The 19,000-nt window shown below is 35.0% G+C and overlaps 3 protein-coding genes across 12 annotated transcripts in view; all 3 read left to right on the forward strand.

Moving 5' to 3' along the window:
- Nucleotides 1-19,000, forward strand: part of LOC108454161 (dihydropyrimidinase) — a 107,689-nt gene that overhangs the window by 70,479 nt on the left and 18,210 nt on the right. The window contains exon 1 of one of the 6 annotated variants that reach the window (XM_053030679.1): nucleotides 73-82. The exons of 4 other annotated variants lie outside the window; for them this stretch is intronic. The gene's annotated coding sequence lies outside the window, so the exon portion shown is untranslated. Of the gene's footprint in view, nucleotides 1-72; nucleotides 83-3,115; nucleotides 3,127-19,000 lie in introns of those variants that run through there. One more of the 6 variants, XM_017752513.2, reaches the window with a different exon arrangement.
- On the forward strand, nucleotides 7,459-11,594 carry LOC108452564 (ABC transporter F family member 4-like). Its single transcript, XM_017750363.2, has 2 exons — nucleotides 7,459-7,706; nucleotides 9,089-11,594. Exon 2 carries the CDS (start codon nucleotides 9,100-9,102, stop codon nucleotides 11,251-11,253), a length of 2,154 nt encoding a protein of 717 aa, XP_017605852.1. The 5' UTR covers nucleotides 7,459-7,706; nucleotides 9,089-9,099; the 3' UTR covers nucleotides 11,254-11,594.
- Nucleotides 12,468-13,828, forward strand: LOC108452575 (uncharacterized). Of its 5 annotated transcripts, none has more exons than XM_017750389.2 (4): nucleotides 12,468-12,938; nucleotides 13,047-13,174; nucleotides 13,277-13,349; nucleotides 13,608-13,828. In XM_017750389.2, exons 1-4 carry the CDS (start codon nucleotides 12,752-12,754, stop codon nucleotides 13,610-13,612), a joined length of 393 nt encoding a protein of 130 aa, XP_017605878.1. In that variant the 5' UTR covers nucleotides 12,468-12,751; the 3' UTR covers nucleotides 13,613-13,828. The 5 variants fall into 5 exon arrangements, with proteins under 5 accessions (XP_017605878.1, XP_017605870.1, XP_052886644.1 ...); XM_017750381.2 differs by having other exon boundaries at nucleotides 12,469-12,938; nucleotides 13,047-13,178; XM_053030684.1 differs by lacking the exon at nucleotides 13,277-13,349 and having other exon boundaries at nucleotides 12,476-12,938; nucleotides 13,047-13,178.

Genomic DNA, 19,000 nt, shown 5'->3' on the forward strand with positions numbered 1-19,000 from the left:
CATACTTTGAGAGTGGTTCGGGACTAAATCGATAGCTCAAGAAACTTTCACGAAACTTATAATTTTTTTTTAAAAACGGGGGACACACATCTGTGTGTCTCACACGGCCACCAAACACGCCTGTATCACAGGCCGTGCAGACATTCGGAATGGGAGCACATGGCCATGTCCCAGCCTGTGTCCAACTCCGTGTAACTCTTTGACTTAGGTTACACGGCCAACACACACGCCCATTTGGCTATCCTGTGTGCCCTAAAACTAACCATACACGCCCGTGTGCCAGGTCGTGTGCTAGGCCGTGCCAAACCTATAGGGTATATTGACTTATGCCACACGGTCAAGTCACACGCTCGTTTGTGAGGCCATGTGGACCATACTGACTTAATTTCAAAATTAACACCAGGGGACACACGGTCGTGTGTTTGACCGTGTGTCACACACGGCTGAGACACACGCTCGTGTGGACAAAAATAGGCTATTTGCCAAGCCAATTTGCCACCTAAATTTGCATGTACCTACACAACCCAAATGACACCAATTCAAAGCATAACTGAACATCTAATTTAGCCACAATCAAGACTAATTCATACCATTTCCAATACTAACAACCCACATGCTTATAACTTATGTTTTACTCAATCAGAACATACCAAAACACATATACAAATCAACTAACTAAGCCTTTACCAAACATTCATCATTTTGCACCAATTCATAAGCACAATTCAAATCTAATATCAACCATTTAACATTTACTATATCAATATCCACAAGCCTCATAATATAAGCCATTCACATATCTATCCATGAACTCAAAATATCAACCATATATGCACATATATGCACGTATATGCACATAACCAAATTCACCAAATTAAGTCATATCTCGTGGCTATATTTACAAATCAAACATAAACATCTACAATGCCAATTCACGTGGCCAAATTCATTAACAAGTTATAACCAAAATCATTATCAACCCATATTCAAAATGATTCTAAATACCTATACATGCTATATACTTAAATACCAAAGATCATAGGTACCAAAAGATAGGTGGATAGTGTGAAGCGATCTCCGACGGTCCCCGAATTCGAGCTAGCTTTGTATTCACTATAAAACATAAAAAATTAAATGATGTAAGCTATAAAACTTAGTAAGCTCGTATGAAATAAACTTAAAGCAACCATATAAACATAATTCAATAATTTGAATACACCAATATGTAGCTTACATTAGCTAACAAACCTTTCAAATACTCATTCACAAAAGTATATGCTTTCATCATCATTTCTTCGATTCAATGCTAAAATGGTTTATGCACATACCTGTACTATCTCGTATCAATCTCATACACATTCTCATCTTTCATTTACCCGTTAACTATTCGGAATAGAAGTCAGATACTCAAAGGTTTCACACGATAAGTACCTATACCATGACCTGTATCCAAATCAAGGTAACTTATCTCCGAAGTACTGATATCATGGCCCAAAGCCAAATTAGTCGATATGCATGGCACAAAGCCAAATCGGTATAACTCGCACCTGAAGTGCTATAGCATGGTCCAAAGCCAACTCAATGTATCCTCTAATGACATGTCACTAGCATCCCAAACTATTCCTGAGGTTCAATCGGGATTTTGAATATCAAATCATCGTCAAATCACAATCATTTATATCCACAGTCTCGTATTCACAATTTATACAATATCAAAGCATATGAAATACGTTTATATTTAAATTTATCACATACGAACTTACCTCGAATGTGGAAACGACGAAATAAGTTGATTAGTCAATAACTTTAGTTTTCGCCCGATCTATATCTGAACTCTGCTTTTCTTAATCTAAATATATTCAAAATTAACTTATTTAATAATCTATTTATTCAATTCAATCCAAAATATACATTAGGGCTATTTTACACATTTTCCCCTAAACTTTCACAGTTTTACAATTTAGTCTTTATTACACAAAATCACAAATTCATGAAATTTCAAAATATCCATGCTTAGCCAAATTACTATCATGCCCCTAGCAGCCCATATTTTTCATTTATTTCATATTTTATCCTCAAATTTTCAACATTTCTCAATTTAATCCCTATTTTACAATTTCACTAAAAAACACTTAACAAAACTTATATATCTATCAAAAATCATTCATAATCTATTAAAAAACTTCAAAGTGCACATGTATTCATCAATGGTATCATTCAAATTCTTTAACAGTTTTGCAAAATAGTCCCTGAGCTAGCTAGTACTAGTTGCAACGATCACAAAAACATAAAAATTATTAAAAAGGGGAAAAAACCGTACCTTAATAGACAATGAAAGCTTGGTCGATTGAAAATCCCTAACAATGGAATACATTTTTGTTTTGTTTTATTTAATTAACCTTATTTGACAAATTACCAAATTATCCTTAATAATAAAACATTTATATCATCCATTTCATGTCCATTAATGTCCACTTACCTTAATAATGGTCCATTTAAAACATAAGGACCTTAACTTTAATGTTATATAACTATTAGATACTTTTAGCTAATAGAACTCCATTTTATACTTTACGTGATTTAGTCCTTTTTACCGAATTAACCAACCAAACAATAAAAGTTCTTTACTAAAATTTCACACAATCATATTATCATGCTGTAGACATTAAAATATTAATAAAATAATAATTTTGACTTCGTATTTGTGATCCCGAAACCACTGTTCTGATTTGACTAAAAACAGACTATTATATTATTCCTACCGAACCAGGGAGTTCTTTTAAGCCTACATCTGGTTCTGATTTTAATATTTTGGATAGCTTTGATTTACATAAAATGCATATTTCTAATTTTAATTCTGTTAATTTTTTGTGTCTTAATCCTATTTTTGTTGACCAGGGGGAGAATATAAATATAGATTCTGCTTTGACATCCAAACCTGCTTTTTCGGTGTTAAAATCGATGGAAGTGTGGGTAGCTAATTCTCCTGATGGCTTTAGTCTCATTAAGCATACTACTGTTTCTTTTAAAGAAAAAGGATCAGGTGATGATGTTAATTTGGAAAAGGCATTTTTGCGAAATTCAAGTGTTAGCAAAATTCGGAATAAGGGGAAAATAATAGGGGGGCAAAGATGGGGGATTTCGAGCCACTAGGAAAGTTAATAAAACCCCTCATGGGAAAATGAATAATCTTAAAATTAAAAATTCTTCTAAAATTCCTTTGAGTGATTCTATGTCTAGGTTGGCTTAGTCTGTGTCCACCCTTCAGAGTGCTGACCCTGGTGCAGGTGATACTAGTGATGGTAAAAAAAAAAATTTTGACTCGTATTGTTCTGGTTTGATAGGTTTATTGAGGTTTTTTTTTTCTATTTTTTTCTATTTTTTATGGATTCTAATCTTTCATTATTTTCTTGGAATTGCTAAGGCTATGTGAGTAGTAAATTTCTCCGTGCTTTTCCTAAGTATAATTTAGAGCATAAACCGAATATTGTGTGTCTTTTGGAACTAAGAGTCAGTGGTAAAAAAACTAATTCTATCATTGATAAATTGGATTTTGATTCCTCTCATCGTATTGAGTTTGTTGGTTTTTCAGGTGGCATATGAGTTGGATGGAAGGACTATATTTCCATTAATGTTATTCATAACCATCCCTAGTTTATACTTTTACGCATTCAGGGCAATAATTTTTATAATTATTTTTGTATCTTTGTTGTGTATGGTAATCTTAACAAAATTAAGAGGAAAACTCTCTGGTCTAATTTATTGGACGTTTTGCCTCAGGACCCTTTGCCATGGTTGATTTTGGGTGATTTTAATGCCATACTATCTGATAAGGATAAAAAAGCGATCGCTCCATTGGTAAGAGATGTAACTTATTTGGTAATTTTTTTGACTCGTGTAATTTGCAGAATCTTGGATTTATAGGACCATCCTTTACCTAGAAAAGAGGTAATACGCAAGAGCGATTAGATCGAGCCCTAGTTAATGATGCTTGGATTTCTACTTTTTCACAGGCTCTTGTTTATCATCTTTCATGCATTAAATCAGATCATAGACCCATTCTTTTAAAAACTAATCCTGAGCTCAATGTCTTGAGAGGGAGACCGTTTCGTTTCCTTGCAGGATGGACGAAGCACGCGAATTTTAAAGAACTGATTGTTAAAAAGTGGAGATTTTCAGGTAATATGGTTGAATCTTTATCTGAATTTACCTCACATGTTAAAGATTGGAACAAGTCCGTCTATGGCTTTATAGGAATGAGAAAAAGACAACTTTTGATATCGCTTGGGAGTATCCAAAAGGCTATGGATCAGTCGACTTCTAAGAGATTAGTTAATTTGGATATGGAGGTTTATGATGAATTGGAAAGTGTGCTTAATCATGATGAGCTGTTATGGAAGCAGAATGTGAGGTGTGATTGGCTCCAGTTTGGGGATCGTAATACCAGTTTCTTCCATAGTCGCACTTTTTAAAGGAGGAAATTTAATAGCATCATGGCCTTACGCATCAGCAATGGGGAGTGGTGTTTGGATCAGTTTATCCTCAGTGATGAGGCCGCCAAGTTTTTTGAAAATTTGTATGGTGAAATTCCTACTCCCATGTCTAAACTCCCATTGAATATATTCCCTCGCCTTAAGGAGTAAGATATTGACTTTTTTAATAAGTCGGTGTTAAATGTTGAAATTAAAAAGCCCCTATTTGACATGGCTTCGCTGAAAGCTCCAGGTAGTGATGGTTTCCATGCGTATTTCTTCCAAAGTTAATGGGATTTAGTGGAAGGGACGATTTGTGAGTGGGTTCAAGGAATCTTTACTGGTAATAGAATTGAAGAGGATCTTAATAACATCCTTATCATGCTGATTCCAAAGAAGGATCTCTCGGAGGATTTTAGCCAATTTCTGCCAATTAGTCTTTGCTCAGTTATGTATAAGTTAGTGATGAAGGTGATCGCTAATAGATTTAAAGTGGTGTTTCTGAATTTCATATCTCTAGAGCAAACAGGGTTTATTACTGGTTAGAGCATCTTAGATAATGTCATCATTGCGCAGGAAGTCATACATTCAATGCGAAGTAAAAAAAGCTGGTAGGAACTGGATGTCCACTAAGTTAGACCTGGAGAAAGCATATGACAGGATTAGTTGAGATTTCATAGATGCTTCCCTTATTGCTGCTAGGATCCCAGAGTTAATCAATAAGGTAATTATGGATGCTATTTCTTCATTTACTATGTAGATCCTATGGAATAGAGTTCCATCTAAGTTATTTAAGTCGATAAGAGGGATTAGACAGGGGTGTCCTCTATCGCCCTATTTGTTTGTCCTTTGTATGGAATGGTTAGGACATTTGATTAGTTCAGAGATCACATCTGGTAGGTGGCATCCTATTCGGTTATCCAGATTGGGACCGTCTTTATCTCATCTCTTCTTTATTGATGATCTTATCATTTTTGGTAAGGCGGAGATGAATCAAGCCCTTGTTCTAAAGGAAATCCTTAAACGTTTTTGTGCTTTTTCTGGACATAAGATTAGTGCAAGAAAGAGTAACATGTATTTCTCTAAAGGGGTGGATCCTAGCATATGTAATTAAATCAGTCATCTCTTTGGGTTTTAGAATGTCTCTAATTTAGAGAGTTACTTGGGGGTACCTTTTCTCCATAACCGGGTTACTAAGTGTACTCTAAATTTTGTGGTCAATAAAGCGAGGAGCAAACTTTAAAATTGGGAAGTAAGAAAACTTTCTTTTGTAGGACGGGTCACTCTCGCTCAATCAATTCTTCTTGCTATTCCTAACTACTTCATGCAGTCCTTGTTAGTTCCAAAAGGATTCTATGATGAGATTGAAAGGATTGCTAGATAGTTTATTTAGGGAGTTTTAGTTCGACAACCAAAAATAGCTTTGGTTGGATGAGACTCTATTTGTCAGCCTAGGCTTGTGGAAGATTGGGTTTTAGGCATCTTCATGATCAAAATAACTTTTTCCTTATGAAAATTGGGTTTAACCTTGTCTCTCGTAAGGTTGCTTTATGGATTCGAGTTCTTCGCTCAAAATATGGTTGGAAAAGCCAGCTTCCTGTTTCTGTTCATAAAAGTAATTACTCTCACTTTTGGCGATCTCTCTCTAAGGTGTAGCCCTTCTTGTGTGAGAATCTTATGTGGTCAGTCAGAGATGACTCTACAATCCGTGGCTGGAAAGATACTTAGATCTCTAATGTTGGGCCTCTTTTCTCCTATGTTTCTGCTCATGATAGACTTAACTTGGATAGTACTCTGAAGGATTTGGTGCTTTATAACAACTCTTGGAATGTTGACATGCTTTGCATTTGGTTGCCTGATGACATGATAAGACGTATTATAAGCATTCCTTATCCTTATTCGGCTGGTGGTGAGGATAGAATCATTTGGGCTCGTTTCGGATCAGGATCCTTTTTCGTTCGAAGTGCTTATTGGGCCTTAATGAAAAATTTTTGGAGCCCTAAAGATGATATTTGGAAGCTCATTTGGAAATATTAAGGTCCTCAGAAGGTTCGTCTTTTCCTTTGGATTATGGCCAATTAGAGACTTTTTACTAATTCTGAACGAGCCAGGAGAGGTATTGGGCAAAGTAGTGCGTGTCCACAATGTGGTCACGATACTGAAGACATTATGCACGCGCTCCGAGATTGCTCGACGTCCAAAGAAGTTTGAAAGCTTGTAGTTCCTCCAAAGAAGCAAGTCAGGTTCTTTTCTGATCTCTTTCAAATTTGGTTTTCAACTAATCTTTGTTGTCATCTTAAGATGCAAGATAAGGGAATTACTTGGTCGTGCCTATTTGGACTAATCGCTTGTAGAATTTGGAAGAACAGGAATTTGTTCATCTTCCAAAACATTAATTGGAGAATTTGGAAGAACAAGAATTTGTTCACACTTTATCTGGGCAAATGTTCACCTTTGGAAGCAGAACTTTGGGGTATTCTTGATGGCATCCTCATTTTATTAAATAAAGGGTATAAAAGAGTCAATATCTAGACAGATTATCTAGAAGTGGTCAGGGCCTTGAATATGGAAGAAAATGTGGATTCCGGCATTACCTTGCTTGAAGAGTTAAACGAGTTTTACATTCTGAAGATCAGTGGGAAATCAAGTATATTTCTAGAGAATATAATTTAATTGCTGATCAATTGGCAAAGATCAGTCTTTCTTAGCAGACCTCCCTCCAAATATTTGAAGTTCCTCCTAATATAGTGGTTACGACTATCCAGCAAGATAAAGCTTTTAGTGTCTCTTAGAATCTCTTTTAAGTTGTATTTTTGTTCATGTTTTTTTAGAAAAAAAAAAGTTCAAAAGAACAACAAAAAGTACTAAAAGAGAGAAATTTAAATTTGGGCCTAACTGTCAACTAAACTAATCAAGTTTGGGCCTCACTTTTTAGATTTTCTGTTCGATACAAATATTTACTTTTTTATTTTTATGCATTTACCATTTATTTTTTGGCTGAAAACCGAAAGGGCGGCTACGATTTTATTTAAGTGGGCAAAAAAGAAAAGAGAAGAAAAGAAATTCTCTTTCTCCTACAGAGAAACCCTATTATCGATCAATTTTTTCCCACTGCTTTCATTCTATTATTTTCGAACATCTCTTGGCATCTCTTTTGATATTTAATCACTTTCGATTTTGAAGATTCAATTTCTGTTTTCCTTCTTCGGTTCAGCTAATAGATATTTATTTCAGGTGATTTTTTTCTCTGTATTCATTCATATACATTTTGTTTTGTTTATGCATGAGATTTTCTGCGTTAATCGAAATTTCTAATTGATATTCTTGAATCGATTCATTTTTTTAATTATGTTGATTGAAAATTTGTTTGGGTTGCTCAGAAAAAAATATATTATAGTTTGAGACAATGTGATATAATCTTTTCTAGTACTTCCTAAACTATGATCAATTCTGAAAGGTTTGAATCTAAGCTGACTTTGATTTTAGATTAGTTTTTTGTAGTCCGTAATTGTTCTTTTTCTTTCCCCTTCTTAATTGTGCGATCTAATAATTTGGCACTTTGATTTTAACCTTTAGATGTACGTTTCCTGTTTGTGGTTCTTCTTCAAGAAAATTTAATTAATCCGTTCGCATCAGTGAGGATGTTTTGAAATTGTTGATGCTAATTAGGATTTAGGATTTCCTATAGATACTTATTAATCAACCTTCTGGAACCAAAAAAGGAGATTACCCTTAAGTTATGTAGGGCTTATGATTCTTATAGCAACTTAACAGAAATTAATAAGATTAAATTATAGCAAGGTACAACAATCTCAATAGAATCAATCATTACAAGCACTGAACTGAATAAATAACAAAACAACATACTCAATTCAAACTAACTAGAATAAATTTGATCAGAGAGTGAAACTCCAACCTGAGACCTCAAAGCTCCCAAGGTCTTAATTTTGCCATTGAGCCAAGGCCTCATTGACAAGATTATAGACATTGAATGATGAAAAGAAAATACTATTTATGCTAGTTACCAGTATAACGATTTTAAAGAATTTTTTAAAATTAACCTGCACAAAAATAAAGATTACCATTAACAAGAGTTTTGAAGGACCTCTGATTCTATATTAGCTCAATTGTAAATAAGAAGATTAGGATTATAGAATTTGAATGATTCAAATCTGATTTATAAACATTATAGGAATAAATATTTTATAGAAATTTTTTTCATTCAACCTTCTAGAACATAAAAGAAAAAAATTACTCATTAAGTTTTGAAGGACCTATGATTCCTTTAGTAACTCGATAATAAATGACAGGATTTAGTTCATAGTTTTTGAATTATGAAAATCCAATTTTGGGCATTTTACTTCTATTGAAGCATCCTAAGTCATACTAGTAAGAAAATAGCAACCCCACAATAATAAATTACGATATGATGCTGGATTCATATGCATATAAACTTTTTTATTCAGTTCTAATCTAATATGATTTCATTTGTTATTAATTGCTTTTCCTTTTCACCAACTTCTGAGGCACAAAAAGCCAATAAGATGTGTTAAAACAACAACAAAGCAACTAATGGAGTTTAAATGGTTTTTTTTTAATTCATTTTATTTGAGCAGAGTTTATTGCAATGGGAAAGAAAAAGCAAGAGGAGAGTGGTGCTGCCGCAAAAGTTAAGGGTGGCGGCAAAGATGTGAAGAAAGAGAAACTTTCTGTTTCAGCTATGCTTGCTAGCATGGACCAGAAACCCGAGAAACAAAAGAAGGCTACTTCTATTAAACCCAAGGCAAAGGGTCCAAAGGTTTCATCTTACACTGATGGGATTGATCTCCCACCATCAGATGAGGAGGAGGATGAGTACCCCTCCGGGGAAGAACAAACTCAGTCTAACAGACAAGAAAGGCAGAGCTTGAAGCCACTTGATACCTCCATAAGTGAAAAGGAATTGAAGAAGCGTGAGAAAAAGGAAATGCTTGCTACCCATGCTGCTGAGCTGGCAAAACAAGAGGCCCTTAAAGATGATCATGATGCTTTCACTGTGGTTATCGGTAGTCGGGCTTCTGTCCTTGATGGTGAGGATGATGCGGATGCTAATGTCAAAGATATAACCATAGACAATTTCTCTGTATCAGCTCGTGGGAAAGAACTTCTAAAGAATGCCTCCGTTAAGATATCCCACGGTAAAAGATATGGTTTGGTTGGACCAAATGGGATGGGGAAGTCTACCTTGTTAAAGCTTCTTGCTTGGAGAAAGATTCCAATTCCAAAAAATATTGATGTGCTCTTGGTTGAACAGGAAGTGGTTGGTGATGATAGAACTGCCCTTCAGGCTGTTGTTTCTGCGAATGAAGAGTTAATTAGGCTACGGGAAGAAGTTGCAGCTTTGCAAAATTCTTCTGCTTCTAATGGAGAGGATGAAAATGACCTCAATGGAGATGATGCAGGAGAAAGGCTCGCAGAACTGTATGAAAAGTTGCAGATTTTGGGTTCAGATGCTGCTGAAGCTCAGGCATCTAAGATTCTTGCTGGGTTGGGTTTCACCAAAGCAATGCAAGGTCGTCCGACACGATCATTTAGTGGTGGATGGAGGATGAGGATATCTTTGGCCAGGGCACTTTTTGTACAACCAACACTTCTGTTGTTGGATGAGCCCACTAACCATCTTGACCTTAGGGCTGTACTTTGGCTGGAGGAATATTTATATCGGTGGAAAAAAACATTGGTGGTTGTTTCTCATGATCGAGATTTTCTCAATACAGTTTGCACTGAAATTATTCATCTCCATGATATGAAGCTCCAGTTCTACCGTGGAAGCTTTGATGACTTTGAATCAGGGTATGAGCAGCGTCGTAAAGAGATGAATAAGAAGTTTGAAATTTATGAGAAGCAGGTAAAAGCTGCTAAAAGATCGGGGAATCGAGTTCAGCAGGAGAAGGTAAAAGATCGAGCTAAGTTTGCAGCAGCAAAAGAAGCAGCAAAGAACAAGGGAAAGGGCAAGATCGATGAAGATGATCGTCCAGCTGAGGCCCCGAAGAAGTGGAGGGATTACAGTGTGGAGTTCCACTTCCCCGAGCCTACGGAACTGACACCGCCTCTTTTGCAGATAATGAATGTAAGCTTCAGTTATCCTAATCGGGAGGATTTCAGGCTCTCAGATGTTGATTTGGGTATTGATATGGGAACTCGGGTTGCCATTGTTGGGCCTAATGGAGCTGGTAAATCTACTCTCTTGAACCTTATTGCTGGTGATTTAGTTCCAACAGAGGGTGAAGTGCGAAGGAGTCAGAAGTTGAGGATTGGGAGGTATTCTCAACACTTTGTTGATCTACTAACAATGGAGGAGACACCTGTGCAGTATCTTCTTCGTCTTCATCCAGATCAAGAGGGACTCAGCAAGCAGGAGGCTGTTCGGGCCAAGTTGGGGAAATTTGGACTTCCCAGCCATAATCACCTCACTCCAATTGCAAAATTATCTGGAGGCCAGAAAGCTCGAGTTGTTTTCACTTCAATTTCCATGTCAAAACCTCATATATTGCTATTGGATGAGCCCACAAACCATTTGGATATGCAAAGCATAGATGCCCTGGCTGATGCATTGGATGAGTTTACTGGTGGAGTTGTCCTCGTAAGTCACGACTCTAGGCTGATATCACGTGTCTGCGAGGATGAAGAGAAGAGTCAAATTTGGGTGGTAGATAATGGGACGGTGAACACTTTCCCTGGTACTTTCGAAGACTACAAAGACGAGCTCCAAAGAGAGATTAGAGCGGAGGTTGATGAATGATGCGGCAGTTGAATTAGGTACCGAGTTCCCCCATAATATTTTTTTATATATTAAGACGTATAAATGCATTGAAACCTGCACATTTTCTTTATATTTCTTTTTCTAGAAAAACATGCGAGTGTACCTCTCTGTATTGGGGATTTATTTGAAATTCCAAGCTTGTTTACCTATGAATATGACATTGTACACTAGGAAAAGTGCAAGCTTGGTAGCAGTTACAAAATTTTATTGGACTATGTAGTTGATGTTGCTCTGAGATCCCTTTTTGGGATGTTAGAACCGTATTTTTTTTTGCAGACAATGTAGCACAATCTACTGTCTTGTCATTTCCTGTTCTATAAGTTTGTAGGTCAAAATTCATTGTCTGATGTTGGGATGGAGGTCCATTATTCTGGTTACCTATTTTGCATTTTGTGGGTAAAGGATGGAGTGGCAATGCATATTTAGGATGCTTGAATTTTTGTCATAGAATGCTTTGAATCTATAACATGTTACATGTATGTTGAACTAGGCTTTACAGCTTCTTGACAAGGAGAAGCTCGAACTGGTATAGAAAGTTTGCGCTGGATTTGCATGCCATTTTGGTTACACTTGGTTTTTCTGATTTGTTTCAAAAGAAAAAAAGCCGAATTTGGGAAGGTTACACTGAATATAGATACATAGATGTGAGGTTAAAATACTTGTATTACAACTATAACTCTCACAGTTCCTGCTTACTGCTTATCAATTCTAAACCTTCTATTAGCCTTGATTTTCATTCACGATAAAACAATAAAGTACTGTCTTCTGTCATACTCACTACACCACCAACATAACCATTTTCTTTTGGCAAAAAATTCAATAATAAAAATTAATGATTTTTTTTTAAATAACTTTTTGTGTATTTGTTTTGGTCACTCAAGATTTAGTGATTAATGCCATTGAAATTTACAGTACATTTGGTTGGTATGAGTAGTCAATTCATCCTGGGGGAATGATTATTCTGTAATTTGACTCAACGAATTCTTTAATTCATATTCATACATTATACATTCACGCGATAACATTCTTTAGTTTCATCAAAGAATAATTCCATGAAGCCCTGACAATGGTTGACGGTGACAATGAATAATTCAAAGACAGAATTAGAGAAAAGAAAGAGATAAAATAATAATAAAATAGAATTTGAGACTTTTTTTTTTTAATAGAATCTAGGACTTTGTATTAAAAAATGGGGCCTAGTTAGAAGTTTTGTACAAAGAAAAGAAATAAACTAAGCCTACAAAAATTGGATCTACTACTCCTAAGAAAAATCAATCCTAACCTAACCCAATAACTAAAAATCACTTAAATCCACCAGGCCTCATTTCGTTACCCGCAATGCCTAGCATCTTACCTGAGGTAGCCTCCGCCATTTTCCAGATACTTGATTACCCGGTATCAGTTCCCAAGACAATTTCATTGACTACCTCTTCCTTTTTTAGTATCCCTTTCGAGTTCCTCTCTTCTGTCTTTTCACATGCCCTGTTTTTCATCATACCTTTTCAGCAACCATTCTTTCAGCAAATATTTTCTCCGATTGCTCCTTGGCGTCCCATTTCTTCGTCTCCATGCCTTTCAGGCCTTTCTTCTCTTTCAGTTGTTACCAGGGTCCTCTCATCTTCCTCCAGTGCCAGTAGCGCCTTCCTCGATAATCGATTCTCTAGGTCAGTGTTCCTTAGACTCTCCACAATTACTCTTGTAAGTTCATGTGCAACTCCAATACCAGATCTAGAGATTTTCTGAAACTGACACTCTTTAAATCTTCTGCTTAGTATTTGTATATCTTGTATGTATGAACACAACACTGAGTGCATCTCCTTCGATGACTACTTGTTGGAGTCCTAGATCTAATCCCCTCTGTATTGCCTGCAAAAGGGCTAGCGCCTCCGCCGCGAATGCTGTAGGTACTCGCTCATTAACTGTCATTTTGACGCCCAAATTTTCACCTTTTGAGTTTCTACAAATTAGGCTCGTTCATGATCTTTTCCATTATTTATTATAGGCCCCATCGAAGTTTATTTTGGTAATACTATGGTCCGGTGGTTTCCAACATTCGCTGTCACTTTTCTACCCTAGTATGTTATTTTGTACTAACGACTATTTTTTTATAAACTTTCTAATAAATCGTATTGTTTCTGTTGCTGACTGTTGTATGTTTTCATGCAAAACTCTGTTCTGTCCCATCCAAATCACCCATATGGCACCAAAAATGAGTTGTTTTTGCTAGGTTGTCATTCTAGTAAGTTGATTCATCATCCATGTTTGTAAATTCTCATTTAGTGCTTCCCCCAGCATCCCAAACCGTAGTTCTGATCAGATTTCCTTTATTGCAGGATAATCCCTAATCACATGTTTCAAAGCCTCTGTTCCCTCCCTGTGTCTCGGACACAACGTTGAATTACTGACTCTTTTGTAGTATAGAATTTCAAACCTAGGGATATAATTGTTGTATATTTTCCAATTTGCAATGTAATACCCAAACTATATTCGTCGCTGGAATAGGGTTACGGAGCATTATCAGAGTTTATAGATCAAGTACAAACATTTCATATCATTTCTCATTCATATTAGAATTCAATCATAATCAATCATATTGTCTCTTATATGAGTTCTCGAGTCTCAAAACATGCAATAGAAATAAGTCGGGATTAATATAGGTGTTCAAAGAATTTTTTTTGTAAAATTTTAAAACTTTTACTAGGTGCAAGGGACACACGCCCGTGTGGCCAGGCTGTGCGTCACACACGGTCAAGAGACACGCCCGTGTTTCAGGCTGTGTTGGCATTTGAAGTAGAAAATACGGTCGTATTCCAGTCCATGTCTATACCTGTGTAACTTTTTGACTTGGGTCACACGGTCAAACTACACAGCCGTGTGCTAAGTCGTTGATTTGCATTAATTAAGTGTAAGGGTCACACGGCCAAGTCATGCGCTCGTGTGTTAAACCGTGTGAAAATTTTTAAGCATTTTGTTTTGAATTTTTAAAGATGTAGGGGACACACGGCCAAACCGCACGTCCATGTATTATGTTGTATTTCATGCACAGCTGAGACATACGCTCGTGTTTCTGCTTGTGTGGACAAAATAAGGCTATTTTCAAACTTTATTTCTCACCTAATTTGTATTTCACTTACATCAACACTTTAATATATTCACAAGCCAATTCAATACTACCAAATCAAGCCAATACCAAGTATCATACAGGACATATCAATACATATGACCAAGTCTTTATTTTTATCAAGTTAACCTTATACTTATAAAACATCTTTATACTAACTATATCATTTTAACCATTCATCAATATATATCAAAATGATTTCCATCACTTATTCATTTCAAACACACATTAACCATATGTATATTTAGACTTTTATATACTTACCATAACATATTTATCATAAGCTATTTTAATAGCTAGTTACAACCAATACATATATATGCCATAATGGCTTAAATTCAACCTATACATGCCATTATAACCAAAAAATTTAGTTTGCTACATATACCAAATTAGTTGAAGGATAGTGTAATGTAGCTCCGACCAACTTTCAACCTTTACGAGTTTCCGAGTTACTATAAAATAAAAGAAATAAAACAGAGTAAGCATTTAATGCTTAGTAAGTTCGTATAATAGAAAATTAACTTACCATTCATTTTCATTAAAATAAACATACAAAATGCATCTAAGTAATTTGGCTAATAGCCTATACACACTTCATCAAACATGTTAGTCATTTATTTCACATGAATATCAAGAATCATGTATGAGCTCATCCAGATCAAAATTTCATGCACTTTATGTATATACAGGTAACTATTCACTTTGAATTCATTTATTTTCTAATATTAGGATTTTGCCCGTTAAATTATTTAAAATATTGATAGATACCCGAGTAGTACACATAAAGTGTACAAATCTGTAATCCATTAATTCATATTCGGGAATGCTCATACGAGCACATAAATAGGAAGTTGTCTCTCGAGCCATATAACGAGAAGCTTATCTAGGCTGTATAACAGGAAGCTCATGAAAGCCATAATTAGGAAGCTCATACGAGCTAATAATGGGTAGCTCCAAAAAGCCATTAATTAAGAAGTTTTGGATAGCCATATATCGGAAAGATCAAGCGAGCCAATATTGAAAAGTTTCGAAGAGCCATATATCAGGACGTTTATAAGAGTTGTAGTGTGTCTACAACACATGTAGAGTTACAACTAATCGGGATGCTTCGAAGAGCTATTAACAGGAAGCTCGTAAGAACCATATAACGAGAATCTCGAGAGGGCCAAATATCGGGATGTTCATGAGAGCTAAAAACGGAATGCTCTTGAGAGCTACGGAGTGCTCGCAACATATGCAGGACCACAACCAATTCCGGAACCTTGTATCTGTAGAATTTCATTTATTCAAACGAGACTTAATACTTGTCGGGCATTATTAGATATGTAATTGATTTTCATACGTTTCAATTATACAATACGCATACATAACATTCAATTCAAACATATAATTTTACAATTTAGTTCTACGAACTTACCTCGACAATTGTTCGTGTACGCAAAATTTACTAATTTGACATTTTTTTTTCATGATTTAACTTCGTATTTAGTCTATCTGGATTTATACAAGTAAATTTAAATTAATTTAATACAATTCATATTTAATTCAATTCAATTTACATTTTAGGTAAAATTACCATTTTGTCTTTATATTTTATTTAATTATAATTTTATCCTAGGCTCGGAAAATGAAATTCATGCAAGTTAATTCTTATTCCAAGTTAATCGATTTTTACATATTACAATAACAGTTCATGTATTTCATAAAATTAAAATTTTTTATAAATTTTACATCTTTTCAATTTAGTCCTTAAACACAATTTCATGATTTTTTTTTTTTTACAAATGTTGTTTATCTATCAATAACCGTTCCATTTCTATCATAATCATAATTCATGCATACTCATACAAGGAAAAACTTGAATACTTTAATAACTTTACAAATTAACCCCCGGGATAGTTAGATTAAGTTATTACAATCTCGGAAATATGAAAATTACTAAAAATAAGACCAAAATACTTACCTAATTAGGCCAATTAAGCTTGCTCAAAAACTCAACTCCATAGCTAGGGTTTCCATCTTTTTTAATTGGGAAAGACGATGATAAATGATGATATTAGATATTTATTTATTTATCATCTTTTATTTTATTCACTTTCCAATTTCATCTTTTTTTTTTTTAAATTTTCATTGATGACTAATCATACTTATCTAGTAACTCCACTAATTGGTCTATTTTGCACATAAGGACCTCAAATTTTGAATTTCATAGTTATTTGATCCCTTTAGCTACTAGAAATCAACTTTTGCATGTTATGCAATTTGGTCCTTTCCATCTAATTAGACATGAAATCAGTAAATTTTTCTTAATAAAATTTTCATACGATATCTTTATCATAATGCAGACCATGAAATAATATTAAAATAATTTTTCTTCCGGACTCGAATTTGTGGTTTTGAAACCACTGTTTCGATTTTATTAAAAACGGGCTATTACATGTAATTTTAATCTTGTTTGGCAAATCTGTCTGCCAAAGGTTGTTGTAATATGCCTTGCTTGTATCTTCATTGTTGGTCATTTCTGGGTTTGTATTTTTCTTGAATAAACTTTTGTATCCACTTCGTACTGTGTATTCCTCGGTTGGTTTACCACTCCAAACTCTTCTGTCTTCACGCGGGTGTTTTGCCAAATAGATGACCAGGATTGCCTCTGCCTCATTATTATTGAATAGTCTGGTAATAATTTCATCCTTTCATTGTCTTGAATTCAAATCAATTAAATCTGCTACTCTGATTACATTATTATCCTTGAATGATTTTTAAATTCTTTGATTTTCCAATCCAGGGACCCAGGCATCTTGCCAAATTGATATGCATTCACTATTACCAATTTTCCAAGTCATTCCATCTTGCAAGACTTTCCTCATTGCCTAAATACTCCTCCAAGTATACGAAGGGTAATTTTCTAACTCTGCTTGCATGAAATCTGTGCTTGGATAATATTCAGCATTTAAAGTCTTTGCTAATAATAAATCTAAATACTCCAATAAACGCCAACATTTTACGAGAAAAGCCACATTAAATTCGGACAAATTTAAAAAACCCATCCCATTGTCCTCCTTTAACATGCTTAATTTACTCCAATTGCACCAATGTATTCCCCTATTGCCTTTCTATTTTTGCCACCAAAATTTACTAATAAGATGCCCCATTTCTCTACATAATGAATTAGGTAACAGGGAACATGACATAGCATAGGTTAGGATTGATTGTAACACATTTTTAATAAATACCTCTTTTTCCACCTTGCAACAATGTTTTAACGCACTAGTTATTCACACGTTTAGCCATCATGTCTTTTAGGTCCTAGAAACTCCTTTTTCGTATCGCATCGTAGCCTCTCCAAACAAAATACAATCATCCGCAAATAGCAGATGGGTTATCTCCGGGCCTTTTCTACTTACTTTCACTCATTTTATTTTTCCTTCATTATTCGCCAATCTCATTAACGCTGATAGTCCCTCCCTACAAATTAGAAATAGATAAGGGCTAAGAGGGTTTGTCTTAGCCCTTTATTTGGCCTAAACTTCTCCCCTCTTTCTCTATTTAAACAAATTGAGTAAGAAACGATATTAATATACCTCTTTATGAAATTAATCCACTTCACATCAAAGCCTATTCTCACCATTATCTCTTCTATGAATTTCCATTCCACCCAGTCATATGCTTTGTTCATATCAAACTTAAGTGCAAAAGAACGTTTCTTCCCCAATCTATTCTATTTTAACATATGTAAAATCTCATAAGCGATGAGTACATTATCAATGATCATTCTTCCTGGTACAAACGCACTCTGTGCTTTGTCTATGCAATCATCAAACACTTTTTGAAAGTAATTAGCCACCATCTTTGATATAATTTTATATAAGATTGAACAAAGGTTAATAGGTCTAAAGTCCTTTAAATTATTTGGCCTAGAAATTTTTAGAATTAATACAATGAGAGTAGAATTAATACCTTCCAAAGACTTCCTTTTATTGAGGATGCTGCGGCGGAATTCACCTACATCTTTTCCAATGATATGCCAAAATTTTTGAAAAATAGAGTAGGTCATCTTCTGATGCCTTTAATGGGGCCATCTCTTTCAATGTTGATAAAACCTCCTCAATTTTGTATTCCGTCATTAACTTCCTATTCATTGTTTTTATTATGCATTTTCCAACGCCTTCAAGACCGCTCATCATTTCTCCCTTTCCTTCCGATGTGAATAGATTAGAAAAGTACTTCTTCGCTATTTCGACCATTTTCTTCTTATTTAACCATCCTTCTGTTCAAGTTCCTTGATATGGTTTATTCTACATCTTTGTGAAGTAAATCTATGGAAGAATGTTGTATTTCGGTCTCCATTTTTTAGCTAATTCGCTATTGCCCTTTGCTCCCAATATAACTCTGTCTTATCAATTTCCATGTTAAGTTTTAGCTTTGTTTCAATTAGATCACCAAGAATAGTGTTCGTTCATTCCTCCTCATTGAGCTCATCCAACTTTTCCTCCAAGTCTTTTATCTTTCCAAATTTTTTCCTTCTCAGTTTACCTACCTACCACAGTAGGCCATTCCCGAACATTTCAAGTCGTTCTGGGAAATTCATATCATTACCCTCCC

The sequence above is a fragment of the Gossypium arboreum genome, chromosome 7 (genome assembly GCF_025698485.1).
Source record: "Gossypium arboreum isolate Shixiya-1 chromosome 7, ASM2569848v2, whole genome shotgun sequence".
In the NCBI taxonomy this organism is placed as follows: Eukaryota; Viridiplantae; Streptophyta; class Magnoliopsida; order Malvales; family Malvaceae; genus Gossypium; species Gossypium arboreum.

What these genes read in the sequence shown, in the direction of transcription:
- LOC108452564 (XM_017750363.2), top strand. Translation starts at nt 9,100, where the DNA reads ATGGGAAAGAAAAAGCAAGAGGAGAGTGGTGCTGCCGCAAAAGTTAAG.
- LOC108452575 (XM_017750389.2), top strand. Translation starts at nt 12,752, where the DNA reads ATGCCCTGTTTTTCATCATACCTTTTCAGCAACCATTCTTTCAGCAAA. An exon ending in CTCGATAATCGATTCTCTAG is followed by an intron (nt 12,939 to 13,046) that starts GTCAGTGTTCCT and finishes TCTTCTGCTTAG; the next exon opens with TATTTGTATATCTTGTATGT. An exon ending in GCGCCTCCGCCGCGAATGCT is followed by an intron (nt 13,175 to 13,276) that starts GTAGGTACTCGC and finishes TATTTATTATAG; the next exon opens with GCCCCATCGAAGTTTATTTT.